The 20675-nt window shown below is 32.1% G+C and overlaps 1 protein-coding gene across 1 annotated transcript in view; it reads left to right on the top strand.

Annotated features, from left to right (window-relative positions):
• LOC145328581 (uncharacterized) overlaps positions 1–20042 on the top strand; it is a 108470-nt gene extending 88428 nt beyond the window's left edge. Inside the window, exons 28-42 of the mRNA XM_080172324.1 lie at positions 496–550; positions 3290–3405; positions 4041–4106; positions 4544–4649; positions 5104–5137; positions 7976–8048; positions 8911–8984; positions 9582–9694; positions 14653–14719; positions 15670–15735; positions 16234–16330; positions 16657–16806; positions 16929–17099; positions 17841–17917; positions 18198–20042. Of these exons, the coding sequence (XP_080028450.1) occupies positions 496–550; positions 3290–3405; positions 4041–4106; positions 4544–4649; positions 5104–5137; positions 7976–8048; positions 8911–8984; positions 9582–9694; positions 14653–14719; positions 15670–15735; positions 16234–16330; positions 16657–16806; positions 16929–17099; positions 17841–17917; positions 18198–18254 (1322 nt within the window). The 3' untranslated portion in view covers positions 18255–20042. The remainder of the gene's footprint in view (positions 1–495; positions 551–3289; positions 3406–4040; positions 4107–4543; positions 4650–5103; positions 5138–7975; positions 8049–8910; positions 8985–9581; positions 9695–14652; positions 14720–15669; positions 15736–16233; positions 16331–16656; positions 16807–16928; positions 17100–17840; positions 17918–18197) is intronic.
• The last annotated feature ends 633 nt before the right edge of the window (positions 20043–20675 follow it).

Below are 20675 nucleotides of genomic sequence, written 5' to 3'. Positions count from 1 at the left end.
ACAATACTGAATTCAATTTTTACAAAATTAGGATGGGTTAAATAGGATAATAATAGATTTCTTTTCTTTATGTATTTTGGGGGAAGAAATCAACAACACAATAGATAATATAAGTTATAAATAAAATTGGCCTAAACTAGAAATATATTACAAGAAAATTAGTATAAAAGAGAGCGTAGCCATTCTTCAAATACGTCTGTCCGCTACAGTATTAGAATACCAGGACTCCTATCCCCATTTGCAAATTAAAACAATTTAAATGTCTCTATGAAGCTTAGGATCTCGGGAACCACTGCAAATCTTTGATGGTGTTGAAAAGTGTCATTTCCTAAATTTTCTTCCAATAAAATTGGGGGGGGGGGGGGGGTTGTACCCCAAACTTTCATAATCTCCTATGGCACCTTATCTTATTCTAGATAGAAAATTATTATTTCTTTTTATATATTTCATCATGTTTTTCTAAAGTCTTTTCTAATATCTATTTATCCTTTATAGGTTCAAATAATCCACCAGTTTCAAGCCAACAATCCAGTACTCTAGATTTTAACAGGTATTGTCATTAAATCAATTACATAACGTAATCCTTCTAAGGGACAGTCTAGGAGCCATAATCTTACAGACAACCAACCCTTAAATGGAACAATAGGGAAATATTTCTCCTGTATATTTGTTGCGCATTATTTTGAAATAAAACCAAAATAAAAATGAAAAATATGCTTTTAAATTTAAAGTTATACATTTTTAATCTATAGTGAAAATAACTGAAGATTTTAAATCTAACTTTTTTCTTTTTTACACAAATATATTTATTTGTCTCTTACATCTTAGAATATCGGTTTTCATATCAGAATTATATGTAGGTTACACTATAAAGTTGTTTGTTGTCAGTGATCTAAAGGGATAACACAATGACTAATAAATTGTTGTACATCCCCAATGATGTTTCACAAAATTAACCCTGCTGTAGACTTCAATTATTGGTTGAAACGTTTGAAATCTCAACATAATGAAGCAACCAATAAAAATTCAATAATAGTCCCAAAAGCTGATGAGCTAACGTATAAGACTTGATATTATAAAACTTTGGGGACTAATAAACAACCCTATGTCCTCTCCCTACCACCTAGTTTGTTATTATGATTTTGTTACTTGTCATTATTTTTAAATTATTAATATTTATTCTTTACTGTGTACTGTACATGTATATAGAACAAATTAGATTATTTTTTTTCTTTCTTCAGTAATTTATATTGATTATTATTTATTAGGTTATGCAGATTTTTTTGTATTTTATACACAAAATAACTTGTTAATATACTTGTTTAGTAGGAAATCTACTCTATAAATTAATTTGTACCCCTGTTTGTCTGTATGGACGGTGCCAGAAAGCCGTTTGTTATGTAATATAGACTGTAAAGTAACCAAAAATTCTAATGAGCTTGGATTAATTTAGAGTAAGTGTTATTTTCTCGTCTACTATTGGAGTTAGGTAGTAATATTTTGCCTGATAAGTTTTCTATTTTTTACCTTACACAGTCTATGCATCGTTAAAATAGTTAATATTTTCTCGGCTGCTATTAAATGTAGATGTTATAGAGTAGATATCAATAAACTCCTCCTTCATCTTAATGTGGTGCATTTATCATTAATAGGACAAAGTGTACTGTTTCTCTCTGAGTTTCTGTAACATACTATCCAATAAATAGAATAACAAGGATGACAACATCCATAAAAGCGAAGCTCTGAAACGGTATGACAGACGAACATTAACTCTTATAGAGTGTCAGAACTGAATTTACAAAAAAAATATAAAACTTTTGACACGTTATACGTATATTTGTTGCAAAGCTTCATAAATATAGAATTCTGTTTAAGGACGTACTGACATTTTGAGAAATTGATTATAGGGATGCTTCGCTTGTAATATTGTACCTTATTAATAGGAATCAGTACTCCAAAAATCAGATCAATCTCATGAATATATCACATAAAAATTGTTGTTAAAAATCAACAGGTTTAAAATGAACGTTCGGACATTGGTAATGATCATAGAGGTGCTAAGATTTCTAAATCGTAACTACTGGAAAAATCATCATGCAAAGTTTGAAATCGATAGGTCAATTCTAACTTGCCTAAATTAACGAAAAAAGCTATTTGTTCCGTACGTACGGACCGACCCTAATTATAGAAAAACTTTGCTTTTGATAATAATGAAATAAATAATTGTCCAATGTACTGCGACAGAATTGACTGTATAACTGTACAGTAGAGGGTTTCGTACTTCTTAGAATTAATAGATTTACCCTCCAAATTATAAATATGGCCCTAATTATCAGGGCTCGGCAGCCGCTTATGAGAAACCAGAAATCCACAGGAATTTATACAATTTATAACTCAAATTCAGATGGTTTCTTATAATACAATCAAAAACGTAAAACCTATTATTAAGATCCCTTCTTACCCCCCCCCCCCCCTGAGATTTTGGGCATTTAAGTTGCTTTAGTTTCATTTGAATGATAATATAAAAGCTTACATTTGAAGGGACAGCTTACAACGAAATTGCTAGAGGCTTTTGTGTTTGAAACACACTTATGTACAATTGTACAGTTTACATTCGTTAATGTTACAAATGGAAAGCAAACTTTAAATTCAGATTTAATTAGTTGTAAGTAATCCAGGTCTGATAATTTTCCGATGGATGATTAAGAATTAATTGTTAATGATATATGAAAATTAGTAATAGATAATACATTAAAAAATAAAATTATGCCTATTACCTTATGTATACTAGCTGTATCGCCCCCTAGAGTCCTACATGGGCACTTTTAATTTTAGTTTTAAAAGGAAAAAGTAAAAAAGTAGAGGTAATTTTTTTTCTAGGATCGATTTCTTTCGGGAGGGTGGTGGTTCCCATCCCGAAATAATATCTAGAAGATATGGAAAGCTATTGTAAAGAAGAACCATATCAGTTAGCAAGATCCTTCAGTACACTCAGACAGACAGACCGACTAAAAAAACAGACTCTGTCCATTTTATGTAACGATTAACAACACTTTGACTGAAGAATAGCATTTGATTACGAGTTATAAAAAATACAGTTTTTTTAATTTCAAATTCAACTTAAAGCTTAATTTTTCTTGCAATATTTAGGAAGATATCAATTACAAAAGTGTTTACTTATATTAAATTGTTAGATTTTTTGTAAAATAATTTGGAAGATTTTATATTTAGAAATATTATATATATTTTCGAATATTACCACTTTCTAATTAGTGATATTTATGTTTAGGTACTCTACCCCTGCGGGGTTCCAATCCCCAGAACAACGAAATGATTACAACAATACCACTTCCTCAGAGAATATGTCAGATTATTTATCTAATAGCAACACCTTAACTACAGGAAAATATTTTATACACAAAAATTATTTTTTATGCAAATAATGAGTTTAAAAAAAAAGGTTTTGTAGTTTTCTGAATACAATTATAATTAGATACGATACATAAATAAAAGCAATCTTTAAAAATTAACAAGGATGACAATATCTGTAATATAAAAAGCAATGCCTTACAAAAATGATGAAAAAGGGAATAATATTTAGAGTTTCCGCGCTATCAATATCAAAGTCTGAACAAAAATTTGATGTCAATCTGAATCTATCGTAAAAAAATTATTTCTACATTATTAGAGATTTTATGCCTATAAATATATTCCTTCTCGTCCAAAGAATCAACATTTCACATTCAAATATTAGGATGATGAATCGTATAAAATAAGCTAAAATACCAACATGTTTAAAATTGATGTTTGGACGTTTGGAAACGATCATAGATTATGAATCCAATCTATATTTAAGGTTTAAAGTTGATACGATGATTTTGATATGACCAGATCTATTTATTTCGTACGTATGGACGTACATACACACGCCCTTAAGGTAGAAAGATAAGCTTTGATTTAAAGACATACTTGTGCTTATTTCAAACCAAATATGTAATAGATCCTTTTAAAGTATAATATCTTTTCTATGGGCGCAGGAACCTCTTCAATGTACACGAGTATGGCTAGCAGTCAACCAGAATATTCCTTACCTATTCAATCACCAGGCAGATTAGAAATAAAAAAATTTAGAATAGCGTTGCACCGCTACAACTACAACTACAAGTATTGTCAGTATGTCCGTCATTAATAAACAAATATTTACTCTGCAAATATGTTTACCTGTTTATTGTATGTATTTGTATAGTAAGAATACTCTTCAATTTATTATGTCAATGTGTACATCATGTACTAAAGATAGAATCACAACTTTTTTTTCTCATTTCATCAATGGAATACAATTAATTGATCATCAGTTCCAATAAAGAAGTTAAAAAATGATTAAATAAGTATGTCTTTGCATTTTGAATCCTTTAAGTATAGATAATAAAAGTAAAAAAAGAGTCATTAGAAATAACACAGCTTTATACAAATTACGTTTTTATTAAAGAAAGAAAATGTTGAACATATAAACCAACAATATTTCATATCTGTGAAACTGTAGGATGTATGCCCAGTTATATAAAGTCCCCCGGCAGTTCCCGAGATCATAGCCAACACAATCTATCAGGGACAGAGGACAGTGGTTTCATTAGAGATAATTCTGCAAGGTTTGTACCAAATATATTGGTTACTAAAATTCAAATTTAGGGCTTTTGCTCAAACCTTGTTTTATTTTATCTATTTTATTATTTGAAATTTTTCTTTCCTCAACATGAGGCTTCTAGCCATACGGGGCCCATTCCATGCATGGAAGTAAATCTGCGGGCCCAGGGCTATCTGAACCATTCCATGCATGGAAGTAAATCTGCTGGCCCAGGGCTATCTGAATTCCATGCATGAAAGTAAATCTGCGGGCCCAGGGCTATCTGAACCGTTACTTAACCAATTTTACTCATAAAAAGTTCAGGGTTTTTATTCAACTTTGGTCCAAATACGATAAGAGGGAATCCACATAAATTTGGGAGGATCATTATTTTGAATAAGCCCTAAAATCAATTTTAATATTTCAGATTCATGTATTCAAATATGTGTCTAGACATAAAATAAGATATATCTTTTTAGGCCTGAAAATGCAGACACCCGCTCAATTTTTCAGGTAATAAAATGACAATATTTTACATTTAAGGATGGTTTAATTTTTTTACCTTGATACCCCTTTTGGCCGTTTTATTGGGTTGTAGACTCAAGGAGGTGTTTGGGTTTGGACACCTAGGGGAATGTATCTATCCACCACCTTTAGTTTTGCCTGGAGGGGGGGGAATACTTTCACTGCAACCCTCTGAAAGTAAACTTTTATAAAAAAAAGTTTAGGACATGTCCAATAAAATAAACAAGACAAGCAATTTAGGGATCCTAATAGATATGACAATGGTCGATAAATTGATGTAATCCCCAATGATGATACATAAAATTACCCTTTCTGTAGATTACAATTATTGGTTGAAACGTTTGGACATTTAACTTAATTAACCAATTCAATAAAATACCCCACAGTTCTTAAGTCAACGAATAAGAAAACTTTAATTTAAATCTCTGGTGACTAGTGTAATAAACAGCCCATTGTTCCCTCCCTCCCTGCAGAAAATTACATGTTTGTGTGTGACTATGTACTGGTCTGTATAGATGTAATTATGTGCCGGAAAAAGCTCTAGATAATGTATAAAGAGTGAAGTACTTTGTAAACAAAGACAAATGTTTTTTTTAAATGTATGTGACAGTTTTAGGCAATTACAACATTTTACTAAAATAAATGTCAATAATAATAATTAATTCTTATTAAATTTACTAATCTACTAAGCAAATATCTAAATTTGATAATGGAACAAAATACTTTAAATTATAAAATGAAGATAGTGGATCTTAAAAATTTTAGTTTCAAAGAAATAAATCCAGATTATTTTTGATTTTGTAGCGAAGCTTTCTTTTTTGTATACCAGTCTGCTTTACAATTTTATCCAAGGGGCGTCGTAGCTCAGTGGTAACGCACTGAGTTACGGTGATGAGAGTTCGAGTTCAAGTCCCCATGTGGCAACTCGAATTTCTCAGTCGCAATTCATTCACGCAACTTCCCCTGGCCTTGGTTGTGTAAGAAGGGTGATAATTGGGTAGTTTGGATACTCAATAGTCAAGTACATAATATCAGTGCAACCCTTACCCAAGCTCCTCTGTGGAGAGCGTCATTCATTACGGTGACTTAATTTGGGACACCTGCCATACTCGGCGAGGGTGAGGTAATAAAGAGTAGGTCCCTTGAGACAGCGGGTCAAGTACCTGTACTTGAGCGTGGACCTTGAGCTGGCCCTGGTGCTAGCATACAAAAGTGTCTCGTCCTACTCCATGATAACTTAGGTCCAAACACTAAGAAACTATGGCTACACACACACACACACACAATTTTATCCATTTATATTTCATATAGGTTCTTAAAAATAAGTTTCATTTTCGGCTGTTATTAATACACAAGGCTAAAATTTCTTATTAAGATCTCCATTAGCAATAGCAAAAATCATTTACTCCAAATCACCCTCACGTTTTCTTGTTAATTCTTTTTATTACTAGCGCTTATATGAATGGGAGGGGGGTGTCACCCTCCACTTGACATTTAAGTTCTATAAAAGAAAAAGTAAAAAAATCTTGTGGGGGATTTTTTCTAGTGATATTTATAAACCCGTGGACCTATAAGAAGCTTCAATTTAGTGGGAACCTAAAAGGTGGATATTTCTGTGTTTCGCTAGTTACAGATGTTATCATCCTTTATGATTTCTTAATTTTCTGTAAAAATATTAAATATTGATGTAATATACAATTTTGCTATTATTTAATATTAAGAAGAAAATATGTATTCTTTTTAAAATTGATTTTTGTAAAATAATAAATTTTTACAGAAGAATAACTATAATCATAATAAATATTAATAAAGTTAATCTCATTTTATATCTTTAAAAAATGCAGAACACCTAAATTAATCTCCAAGCCATTCTCGTATGCATTTGCAATTTTTGTATGAAATAACGAGATTTCAAAAATGGTCTTTTTTAGAGGCCTGGCGCTAGGAAGCTAGTAGAGATAGAGAAATAAAATTTTGTACATTTATTTCTAGGCCCCTAAAATAACTTTTTAGGTCAGCAGAAGAATTAAATTCGAGAAAGTGTATTTTGAGTAACAAATCTACTAGCCACTCCATGAAAATAAAAGTTTTATTAGTAAGAAATTTTCTATAATGAAACCTATTACATAAAGAGTTAATTTTAAATATTTAACACAAAAAAATCTTTTTATTTTAATTTAACAATAACATGACGCCTACGGGAATTAGCGTTTCTACTCTACAACTTAGTGGTCAAATTTCAGGACGTCCAAAGGGATAATATCCTCCCCTAAAAGCAAAAATATTTAAAAGCCATTAGGACAATTCCTATAAAATTTGTGATGCTAGCCTTAGGATTAGGTTTTTTTAAACGTTACTTTTTCTATAACTCTAGGGAAAAGACATAATATATCTAGATGGTCCATTTGACCCCAAAACTCATCAAACTTAAAAAGTGATTTCTCTAGGTGACAAACACCTTTGTTTATTTTTTGCATTCAATTAATAGACATATGTATACTTTCTTTTGTAATCGTTTTTCTTTGTCTCATATAGTTTTAATTACAAGCAAAATAGATTTTATTTACGGGTAAAACCTTTTTTTATTTTAATTAACTTGTTTGAATTTTTTATTGCTAATAAGTGTCCAATTCAGTAGAGAGGGATGGTATATTAAATTGTAAATTGAAAAATGCTAGCTTAAATACTTTGGACCCTTAAATTTCGATTGGTTGGTTCAAACTAGAGCAGTGTTGAAATTTGTCAATGAATAATTTTGGTTTACAGAAAGAGATGGAGAAAGATAGTTGGCCTGTTGGTCTGTTGGTAATGCTCTTCAATATTTAGGAGTTAGCAGAACTTCCTCTGAGCACACCCCCAGACACATCTATGCTGCTCAAAGACGAATGGAAAGGAACAGGTAGGATTGAAAAACAAGATAAAAAGGGTCATAATACGCATATAGAGTAAGCCCCCTTAAAATGTATTTTTTTACAGCCCTTAGTAAATCATCAAAAGTACCATATGTTCTTGTTCTCTATGCATTTCCACACAAGAATATGTCAAAAAATTGGAAAATTTGGCCTACAAAATCTCTGTTAATACATCCTTTAAATATTTTTTTTCTTAATCCGGTGTAAAATTGTATAGTGAACAAGAACATATGCTACTTTTGATGAAAAATTAAGAAATAAGGGCTGTGATCCCTAATAAATACTTTTTATGGGTCAAAAGTAAATCTAAAGACCTGCAAATCAAAACTGGATGGAACCTAAGTGTTGCCCAAACACCTCCGACGTACATTACCGATTTTTTATTATGAGATATTTTAGTATTTCATCAACGTTTTTACTAAAGTCATAAAAAAAATATTTTATCTTTTTACCTGGATTACCTAGTAAGGTTTGTTAACATCAATTACTTTAATTTTAGTTGTGTAAATTATTGAAATGAATTATATGCTTTTCCAGTATAGCTTCGAAACCGATCAATATCCGGTGGATTAGAACCGGTCCTAAAATAACATGTATTATTGTATAGCATCGAATTACAGACAATTTTCCACGGATAATAAAATAAAATCTTAAAATACTAGTTTCGTTAGCCCGGACCGTAGACTCCTTGGGGATAACAAAACTGATTTTATTCATATAATTAATCACGGAAAGCTGCCAATAACACAATGAGATAAATAACTATTTTTTATCTTTATCTGGTTAAGATTCTTGAGCTTTTATAGTTGAATTTAAGAAAGACCTTATAAATTATTTTTTCAATTTTAGCCACTGAGAAACGAGTGAATTATCTGGAACGCCTGGAGAAATCCTTGGCCAGTTCTGGTGTACCAGTCTCACAGGTAAACAAATATTCTATATTTTATGTTGTTGGTCATTCACCTGACATACCAGCAATATTATTTTATTATCTTTAATGATGACGCGGTTTTTTGGTGGTAGTCTAAATCAAAGCATATTTCTGCCATATTTCTTTTAAAATCTATAAATATAATGGCCATCTAACATGTACCAGAAAATTGAACATTTAAAAATCATTAAAAGGTTTCGTGTTTTTTTGCAACAATATGTTGGGAAGGAAGTGGACAATAATAATTGAATTAATGTATCGCTTTTTATTATCTCACATATGTATTGAGCGGAAGATTAATTCATATTTCATTATTTTATTCCTGCATCAGCATATAGAGATTGCAATGGACTCCATCCACCCCATTTTGCCCCATCAATTCCCCTCCTACTGGATAAACAAACTAACCTATAAATGATGTTCATTTTAGCAAGCTAAATTAACAACAATTTTACCCCTGTCATAATTCACGTATATTCATTGGGTAATATTTTATTTTTTACACCTCTCTGATAACAAGCAAACAAAGTTTGCATTATATTATTTCAATAAACCAAACTTAACCTAACCTAACATTGTTGTGTTGTAGGTTGCTGGAATAGCAAGCAACATAGAGAAAGATGCCTTTATGAAGGCGGATACATTTGAGATGTATGAAACTAAACTGGTGGCTAACCTTGCTCTATATCTACCACAAAACAGGTAAATGGTGGAGGTAGATTTAAAGTAAAAGAATAAAGGTGGCATGAGCTATATGTAAATCTGCCCACAGCACGGAGACCCTGTCCCCATTTTTTATTGTATTATTGAAATCAGCTAAAAGCGTCGGAAATATATACACAACTGAATCCCTATATAAGAACAGAAAGCAATTAGCTAGCAGGCGAAAAGAGTCTCCACCACTTCGGCTATGTTTTTGTCTGGCGTACACATCAATATATTTATTGGGACGGAGATAGAGTAATGGACTGCAAATCCCTTTCTAAGTTTTGTGTTTTAAATATCTAAGGATGCGTTTTGGCTCTTTTTTGTAACTTTCCTTTCCTTTCGATACAGAGCTGGGATAGAAGATATAATGGAGATAAAGAAATAGTTAATAGTTATTTCTCGCATCGTATTATAAACGGCTTTCCGCGGATATAGAATGTACAGTCATAAGATTAAAACTAGTTTTTTTAGCCCCGAGGTGCCAAAGGCACCGGTTAAAATAACTGGTTTTAATATTATGATTGTAAACATTTTTATATTCGTAGAAAGCTGGATATAATACGATGCTAGACATAGTTTTTTCGTATGGATGAGAACCGGTTCCTATCCACCGGATTCGAATGAATACGAGAAAATAAATTAACTCAATCCTCAATCCAAGAAAATTCCATCTAAACCTTTCTTAAACGTCGGCTAAGACATAGACTTAACCCTTAACGGTCGGGGGGGGGGGGGGGGCCTTGAACGCCCCCCCCCCCCCATCCGGTTTTTTCTATCTCATTTTCTGTGTGTGAAAGATAAAGAGCCCAAACTGCGTGACTTTTTAAGTTTGGGTATGACACATAACCGAGAGTTGGAATTTTTTGAAATTTATATTTTGATATTTGAAATATAAAATTTACATAAAGATTAACATTTTCTGTAAAAAAAAATTTATTCTAGCTTCAAAAATAAAAAATTACAGCCGTTTGAAATTTTTAAGTAAAAAAGGACCTAAAAACAAAGGTTGTTAAATAAAAGGGTGAAGGAAGCGAAAATTGACCTTGACTTATTTAAGGTCGGAAATTCATCATAACACAGGGGACTTACACAAAAAATTTTAGCCCTGTAGCTCTAATAGGAACTGAGATAACATGGGGGGGCGTTGAACGCCCCCCCCCCCCCCCCCTCGACTGATTAAGGTGCGGCAAGTGGCCCGACTGTAAGGGGTTAAGTCTGCCCAGTTTGCAAAATTATCTTTCAATCTGAAATTTGTATTAAGTAAAAATGACGCCAAATAGTTGTGAAGTAGGGTGGGTCGATTTTGGACATTTTTTTTCTGAGGCCAAAGCGGGGATCTGCACTCAATTTATATAGATATAATACACCTCTGGATGATTTAAAATTTATCCTAAGTCTTAAAACCGCTGACGACCAGACATTCAATTGTATAGCTATTTGTAAATGGGAGTAAAAAATTTATTGAATCAGAACTATGGCTTTAAGGTGCTCCCTGGAAATGCCTTGAGGAGCTGAGTCAGGAACTTTTGTCCGTTTCAAAAAATCTCGTTCCTAGCCTGAGAAAATCTAAAAAACCTCTACAAATTGGACAATTCTCGATAAACCTTTAAAAATTTTGGTATTTTAGTGATTTCTAAGGCTAGGAACGAGATATTTTGAAACGGACAAAAGTTCCTGATTCAGCTCCTCAATGCCTTTCCAGGGAGCACCAGGAAGGCATAGTTCTGATTCAAAAAAATTTTTGAATGTCGTCTTTGCATACTAATAAGTAATGAATTATATTTTTAAGTGGTCGTGTTCTAAAACTCAATTTTTTAAAATTCTTTTTCGGTCAGAAATGTTTTTAAGGTTAATTTTATCTGTTGCATATCCCCGCTTTGTCTAATTCCGATATGAACCCACCCTATTGTGAAGCTACTTGGTTATGATTTTATTTTTGATTCTCTGATATTTCTTCATCTACGTTATATTCTTAATTTTGTTGAAACGTTTCAGTCTTCAAAACTCAAAGTGAAAGTTATTTTTAATTTTTGATAATGATTTTTTAACTTTGAACTTATAAATTTGAATTTAAGCAACTTTATTTTGTAATAATGATTTTGAAATATTATTACTAGGAGTTAATTAAAACTTTTTAGTAACGAAACTGCTTTATAATTACACTAGAGGATACGCCCCCTAGAAGCCTCTAGGGGCACTTATGGTAGGAGGGGGAAAAGTCGACCTCTTCCCATTTTAAAAGTTTTAAAAAATGTTAAACAATATTTTTTGGGGTAGGGGGGTGAGGACACCCCCCCAAAAAATAGTTTAAAACCTTTCCAAGACCTATAAGAATCTTCACTGTAAAGGAGAACAATATTGGTTAAGCGGTTAGCGAGATCATTCGGGAAAGACAAAAAACGCTTACTACTTTATATAATAGGATATTTTGAAATTACTCATATAATATTTAATGTATATTTGTTGAGGCTTGTTTGTTTGGTTGTTGTCATACTTAAATTAATGAATAACAGCGGATATTATATAAGTTTTGGATTAAATCAAATGAACTCCCAACAATAAGTATCTTTTCAAGGAAGAGGGGTCCAATTGATTGTTTACAGAATTTTTCAAAGTTTCACTTTTAATTTATTTTGAGTCACACTTAAATCATAAACTTTTATCATTAATCTGTAATTTACTTAACTTTCCATCATCTATCTATTTATCTATCTTAGGGTTGGGCCGGATATTTTTTTGGCCGGATACCGGATACCGGATATCCGGCTGATTTTAAATGCCGGATATCCGGTATCCGGCCGGATATCCGGCCAACGCCGGATATCCGGCAAATATCCGGTTATCCGGCCAAATTACCGGATATCCGGCCGGATAACCGGCCAAATTACTACATATTAACCCATTAGTGCCGAGCGCCACTTTTATGGGCCGATCGAGCTGTAAGTTTCAGGGAAGCTTTATAATGGTCAAAACGGAATTCGTATTTTTTTGTTTTGCTCTAGTGGCGTGCACAGGAAAGTTGCAAAAAAACCGGTTCGGCTTGGCCATAAATACCAACCAGGCATTAACACCCGTTTTTGGTGCTTTCCCCCAGTTTTAAAACCCGGTTGACCTGTATAAACCCGGTTATTTTGACCAAAAATCGAAAAATGTAATTTTTGAACGCCAAAAGTGAGATGAACACTTTTTAGAACTTTGATACGATCCGTAATTGAAAACTACACAACCTCATGTAATCTAAAGAGCTACAAGTATAATACGAAGCGATTTATTTCAAATTTCGTGTTTAGCCGGCGATTTCGGGTAAAAAAACCCTGTTTTTTTGTTGTTGTCAAAAAAGATCTATTAGTGAAACCGGGTAATAAAAATTTCAGACTCCAAATGGAAATGCCGAACCGGGCCTATATAGGACGTAAAAAAACGATAAAAAAATCATATAAAAAATCATAATTAAAATAAAACGAATTCACAAATAGATGTACTTTTCAATAAACTTTAGATTTAACGAAAAAAATCAGCGACTTTACTATAAAAACAAAAAAATTAGATGGGGTATTTTGAATTTTCATGATTTTCAAACTTTGTTGATCTATACCGGCAAACAGAAGTAAGCAAAACTACCTGCTCCAGGGGGAAATGAAAGCCAGGGTAGTAGAGGGGGGATTCATACTGAGAATGATGCAATTATGAAGCCGAAAACCGTTTTTTTTTACATTTTCTGGCACCGGGTTTTAAAACCCGGTTCGGCACTAATGGGTTAAAGTATCAAAAAAGGATATAGTCCCTTTCGTGGCAACGCACCTTAAGGGCCGATTTGTCGTATTTTTAAAATTGCTTTTAATAGGTTAGGTTAGGTTATATATTGGTTAGGTGATTGTTCCGCAGGGTTAGGCAATTGGCCCCGCAAGGTTAGAGCCCCCCGCAGGGGCTAGAAATAGGAGGAAAGCTACTGTGAAAATACGAATAATCGCTCCTTAAGGGGCGTTACCACGAAAGGGATTATACCTGCAAAAAAAAATCTTCATAAACTGGTGTTTTATTTTATAAAATTAAGGTCAAAACTTAAAAATTGAGTAACTATTATATGATCTTTCTTCTTAGCAATTAATCTAATGAACTATTACTACCCTCTATCTGTAGTATCAACCCCTAACGGTTGGAGGATGGGCGGAGAGGTGGCGTTAAATGCCTGCCACCCCCCCCCCCCCCTCTCTCTCTGTTTTTTTCTGTGAATTAGAGGTAGAGGGCTATAACTTAGTGACTTTTGAAATATGGGTATGACACATAACTGAAATTTGAAATTTTTTTAATACCTCCTTCCTGGTGGGCACAGGATGCCAGCAAACCTGGTAAGGTCATTCAGGTAAAAAGTAAAAATATTTTTTTTACTTAAACAAAGCATTTCATGTTATCTAATACAAAAATATCCTATAGTCGTACATCCTTATATGAAATATATATCAAGTCGATTTCATGTTCCAGGTATAATCCTGCAAGTCCTGAACCTCCAGGTCTCCAGAAATCTTTAAACGGTTCCTGTGATTTTCAAATTTTAAACTTAGGCTTTTTTATATATCTTTATGACATATTACAATTTTAAAAAATCCGTTGCCGTTTACCTGCCAACCGTCGGTTTGCGGCTGGCAGCTGCCAAGTACTGCTGCCACCGCCAAAATTTATGTTTTAAGATTTGTAATATAAAATTTACATAAAGATAAACATATTCAGAAAAAAATTGTTCTTCTAGCTTTAATAATAAGAAAATTACTGCCATTTAAGATTTTTAAAAATATAAAAGATTATATTGCCGGATATCCGGCCGGATAGTTTTAATATCCGGTATCCGGCCGGATATTGAAAATGGCCGGATACCGGCCGGATATCCGGCCACACCGGATATCCGGCCCAACCCTAATCTATCTATCTAACTATCTATCTATCTATCTATCTAGTGATGATCAGCCTGACTCGACGACAATTCTGGATAACATCATCAACCCATCAAGTTCTACTAGTCAGGTAATTTCAACATTTCAGCTGTTATTATATCAATATAATTTTATTGATGCATTGTGGTTTACATCAAGGAGGGAAGGGACATTACGCTGTTAATTAAACTAGTCCCCAAAGTTAACGTTGCTTATTTGGAGTTTTTTAATGAATTTGTTTGGTTGGTTCATAAAGTTGAGTGTCCAAACTTTTTAACCACCAATTGTCATCTACAGAAAGGGTAATTACGTGTATCATCATTGGAGATGTACATCAATTAAATGGCCATTGTCTTACCCCTTTAGATCTCTAGGTTCCCAGCCATACTGAATTATCATGTTTAGTATAGAATTACAAACAGAAAACATTTTATGAATATTTTTAAAAATCTGCTGACTAAATTTCTTGTTTGAAAAGTTTGGAACGTTAAGTTTTGAACCTACCAATCAGATTTTAATAAAACTTTAGTTACCAGTGTATTTTACAGTCCACTCCCCGACTGCATTCTTGAAAATGAAACGTTTCTTTTATCATTATTCTTGATACATATGAATTGCTTTTAAAAAGTAAAAGTTATATTATATGATTCATCATTCAACGTATTTTAAAATTCATTATTAAAAAGTTTCTTTTATATAAAAGACTTTTCATGGTGTCGTAAAATTACAATTTTAATAAAAAAAAATTACTGGGGGGGGGGCCGGGGGGGGGGGTTACTATATATAACTATACTATCATGCATAATGACCATTTTGTAAAATTAGCACATTTTTTAATACAAAACTAGAATACAGAACTTAAAATATTAATTTGTAGTCAGGTTTATGTCATAAGACCCAACTAAAAATTTTCATAATGCAATAATACCAGTTTTGTTAGCATGGGTCTCTCAAAACAGGTTTTAAATTATAATATTTCATTTTATTATTCGCGGAAAACGGGTTATACCTCGATGCGATAGATAATAATATAAATTTTAGGATCAAATACCCGAGAGTTCTGGACAAAGTATGTTAAGCTCAGAATCTGCCAATCAGGGGTTTCAGGTAGTATTCCAATGGATATATTATTACAAGGATCGTACACCAGATTTTCTAATAAAGTGAAACACGCAGTGGGCTAAAATAACAAATCGCCCCTATAAACACTTTACCCCACCCCCTCTCCTTCTACTGGATGAACGAACTGACCAATAAATGACAGGGAATATGGAAACCTAAATTGACGATAGTTTTTCCCCTGTAATATTATCCACGTATATTTTAAATCCATTATTATAGCTAAATAAATATTTTAGAGGACACTCGGAACTGAACTTTTTATTAAAATATGTATTTTTAACAGTAATACAGTAATATCAATAGTGTTTCCTCATATTCTTATAGATACCTATAAAAAGGAAAAGCTAATATTTTTCTGACACATCAACCTGTATTTACATTCTAGTGGATGAGCCTCAAGCATCAGTTAAGTAGTAAACGAAATTTCAGGCATCAGAAAAAACCTCGTCTACTTTATAAAATAGGATATAAATTTTATTTAAGGAACCGCGCCTACTGTCCCCAAGTAGCAGTACCAACCCTGCACGACCACACAGCCCACAGCTACAAGCTGGCTCTCCACTTCATTCTCAAATGTCAGGTATATTTTACATACTTTCATGTATTTGTAGAATTCCGATGTGTGTCTGTATATCCGATAAGATCTTAGAAACATTTATTTGTGGATAAGACCATCAAATTATATATTCGTTTTAAAAATGAAAATAATTTTCATCCAAAAAGTTGCACTACTTGTCCCATAAAAGAAATCAAAATCTCTTTGTGTCTGTAAAAAGCTTCTCTGTAAAGGAGAATCGAATTAGTCGAGGTTAGCGAGATCTTTCGTTTTATACAGAGTAATAATCTTTTGTATAACAGGATTTTTAAAATATTACTCCATAAAATTGATGATATTTTCCAAATCAGGTATTGGAAGTTCTACCAACCTACCTGGAGGATCCACAAATCCTCCTGGAAGTTATCTGAATAATTCTGGAGGATCTGGCAGCCAACCTGGAGGGCCAGGAAGTTTACCTGGAGGACCTAGTGGTCATCCTGCAGGATTGCATATGACAGGTACTAACTTCATGTGCAAAGTTAAAGAATTTTGGTGTCCAGCTCCTTTATATAAAAATTATTCTAATTATTTTGTTTTTAGAAAAGATTGTTCTTGTTTTTGATATAATTAAATGCTTTAGGTCATATTGTACATTCTGGCGGTCAAACAGGTGCAGGTAGCAGTCATCCCAGCAGTTCTCTAGCCGGCAATAGCAGCCATCCTGGTGGCCCTTTAGCACCAAGTAACAGTACCATTCCTCCTCCCTCTTTTTTACCAAGTAAATTTCAACAGGAATGGGGCAAAGCCATAGGTAACAGATCTAACTTATTGATTTTATATAAATAAATACCTTTCTACTAGGTTTGGTTAACCAATTTGATAGACATACCTATTTTTTTTTTAGAAAAGTTTACTTTTATGGATATTTGCAATTATTAATTTATTATGTAAATCAATATTATGTCAGAAACAGACAAATAATGTACTACTCTATAAGTACTCGTGTCTGTATGTCTATCTCTGTATTGTTAGGATACTTTTATAATCAGCCATACAAAATATAAATCTATAAAAATAAATGGAGAAATTTAGCGAATACCATTACTAATGCGCGCTCAAAGATCGGTAAATGACATAACTAATCATTTTCATGTTTTAAACTTGGAGAAGATTATTTAATTCAATTTTCTTTGTCTCTTTATTTAGCTCTCTCTTTCCTATAACTTCTTCGATTGTTGACAGTTTATTTTCCTTATTGCTTGTTGTATAATTGTTATTTATTGCATCGTATTATAGACAGCTTTCCGTATATATTAAAATGAAAATATATTAAACCAATCTGTGTTAGCCACGTTTGGCCTTTTGCCCAGTTTTCCAAAACTGATATAAATTTTTTTTTTTTTAATTTAGGTGGAAAATTGTCTGCAATACGATGGTATACATGATCTTTAGAATGTCTGATAACCGGTTCTTATCCAGCGGATATTAATAAGTTTGAATGTCATACTGGAAACATATTTTTAGACAATATTTATACCTTTTTGTTGCTTAGGTGGAAACAATGATCCAAGCTCTGTAGATTCTGGTATTGGATCTCCACGTTCTTGCCCTAATATATATTCTCCAAAGGTAAAACATTCAGGAATTATAATGGATAAGACAATGGACGATAAATTGTTGTACCCAGTGATATAAAACAAAATTACCCTTTTCTTTAAAATATGAATATTGGTTGAAATGTTGGGATTCAATAACAGTTTTCAACGTTTTAGATTCAACAATATAACAACTTAACTTTGTTAGAGTTTATTATCAGCATCTGAGGATTGTACATATCTTTACATGAAACAGTTCAACATTTAAATAATTGTGCGTTGGTAATTAAATAACTAATTATGTTATATTTAAGGTACTTAGTGTGTCACCCCAAACTGGACAGGATCCTGATAATTCAACACAAAAATAATCCACACAAAAAAACAGAAAAAATCGTCTAAATAAAATCCTCTGCAAAAGGCAAAAAATCGAAAGTTTGAAAAAAGCTGCTTGATATTTAAGCATAAGACTGAGAAATCATATATTTACATAAAATTTAGTGATATTTAATAAATGTAAATATTATATGTTTTATAATAATATATAGTTATATATTTATTCTGTTGTGCCACTCATTATAAAATTTTAAAATGTCAAAATTTATCATATTTCATCAAATATTTAGTTGTTTCATATGTGATATTTTACTATATGTGTGCCATATATTAATTTCATAATAGCAATTGATTACATTGAAACATATAGATGTAGTAATATGGGCATTTTTATATCGTTAAAACCTCTTATATAGAGCTTTTAGAAATGGAATATTGCTTTGTATGTATTGAAAATTCAAAATTAATAAAATTTTCTAAATTTGACTTTATAACTAAAAAATGACAATCACTTATACGAAAATGTAACTAAAATAAATAATTTTGATATATAGATAAGGTTTATAAAGTTATGAATAATCTTATAAAGAAATTGATATTGTGATTTAAAAGCATATTGGGTTTTTAATGGGTATTTTGAGATAAAATGATTATTTTAAGCACATAGAAACAAAATTATAAGGTAATAACTATGAGCAGCATAGCTTTAGAGTGTTAGAAATTTTCCAGGGAGTTTCATCTTTCACATTATCATTAAAAAATAAATTAAATAATCATTAAAATATCTAAAAAATTTTATCAGATTTGTAATAGTTATGTGAATATAAGTAACACTTAATCTTTAAACAAGAACGTTAAACATTAGGTTAACTTCAAGAATATGTTGCTTCTGCCCCCCCCCCCCCTCATTCAACCTCCCCTAATGTTAATTAATGGTTAAGTTTAGGGCTGCCGTTCTCTACTCACTGTTTAAGGTTACTTTAATTTAGTTTTAATCTTGATCTTTCAAATCTTTGAAACTATATAAAAGTAATAAAAGTTCTGTATTAGTTTGTTCATATATTTACAAGGAGTTAGGGGACAATAAAGCAAAATAATTTACAATCCGCCAACTACATAAATATTTTCTACAAATGACATAATTCTAATCACAAGAACTATTGAATTATAAAGTCAGTAAATGATATTAAATTAACTCTTAGTTTTTACTAATACTTAACTGGCAATGGGATTCTATAGAAAAAAAGTAAGTGAGAGAAAAAAATCTGTCTATGATTTAAAGCTTCAGCTTTTATGTTAAATCTTTGTATTTAAATGTAATTGTGATGTATAAGAAACTAAAAGTGTCAGTTTTTTGGATATTTTAGAATTTTTAATTTTAAAAATCCTCTTACTTAGAAAATATTCATATTAATTTCTAAAAAAATAACGAACTAAAATACTTCAAAAATGTCTTTCTAAATGTTGTGTTTTTATCCACGAAAAAGTTTATATCTAAAATGTTTAAATAAAAATTATTGTATACATTATATAAAGTTTTAATTAATATAATAGAATTTAAGCACTGAAATAAATAGACAATTAATGTAAAATATATCTAGAATCCTATACATATAACGGTAAACCTATCTTGACATATAGGCATACCTACAAAAAAAAAAAGGATTACCATACCTATAACTTTTATAAGATTCCACTATTGTCACGGTTCTACCTTCTTTGTATGTTTTTATGTATGTGATATTAAAATATATATATATATCCTGTTTTTTAAAGTAGAAAGGTTTTTTTCTTTGTTCTATAGATCTTGCTGACTACTGAACATAGGCGTCCAAGGGGGGGGTAATGGGGCGATTACCCCCCCCCCCCTAAACGATTTTGGGGGTGCCGTAGGCACCCCCAAAATTTTTTTTTATTTTACCCCCCCCATTCAAAATTTACCCCTACCCTGGGGGTGCCGTAGGCACCCCCAACCATTTAGGAATAAAATAAAAAATCTGTAATAAAAAAAATTTTTGCGCGCTTTGCGCGCATTTTTAATACTATATATTTAATAAAATTTAAATTACCCCCCCCAAAAATTTTACCCCGGGGGTAAATTTTGGGGGGGGTAAACTAAATTTACCCCTGCCAACAGATTTCAGGGGGGGTAATTACCCCCCCCAAGCAAATTTTACCCCCGGGGTAAAAATTTTGGGGGGGGTAAAAAAAATTTGCGGCGCGCTTCGCGCGCCATTTTACCCCCCCCCCCAAACACGAATTACCCCCCCCCCCTAAAAAATTTTTACCCCCCCCAAAATAAAAAGCTTGGACGCCCCTGCTACTGAACCGATTAAGTTCTTCCTTTTTGGGATGCTTACATTGGTTCCAGATTCATAAAGGCTATTTAAATTTAAATTTAATTTGGTTTTGGCTCTTCACCTCCCTCTACGAATATGAAGTCTCTAGGTGCTAGG

The sequence above is a fragment of the Acartia tonsa genome, chromosome 9, assembly GCF_053477335.1.
Source record: "Acartia tonsa isolate MP-2025a chromosome 9, ASM5347733v1, whole genome shotgun sequence".
NCBI lineage: Eukaryota > Metazoa > Arthropoda > Copepoda > Calanoida > Acartiidae > Acartia > Acartia tonsa.
The sequence above is the reverse complement of the archived record's forward strand: the minus strand, read 5'-3'. Positions and strand labels throughout refer to the sequence as shown.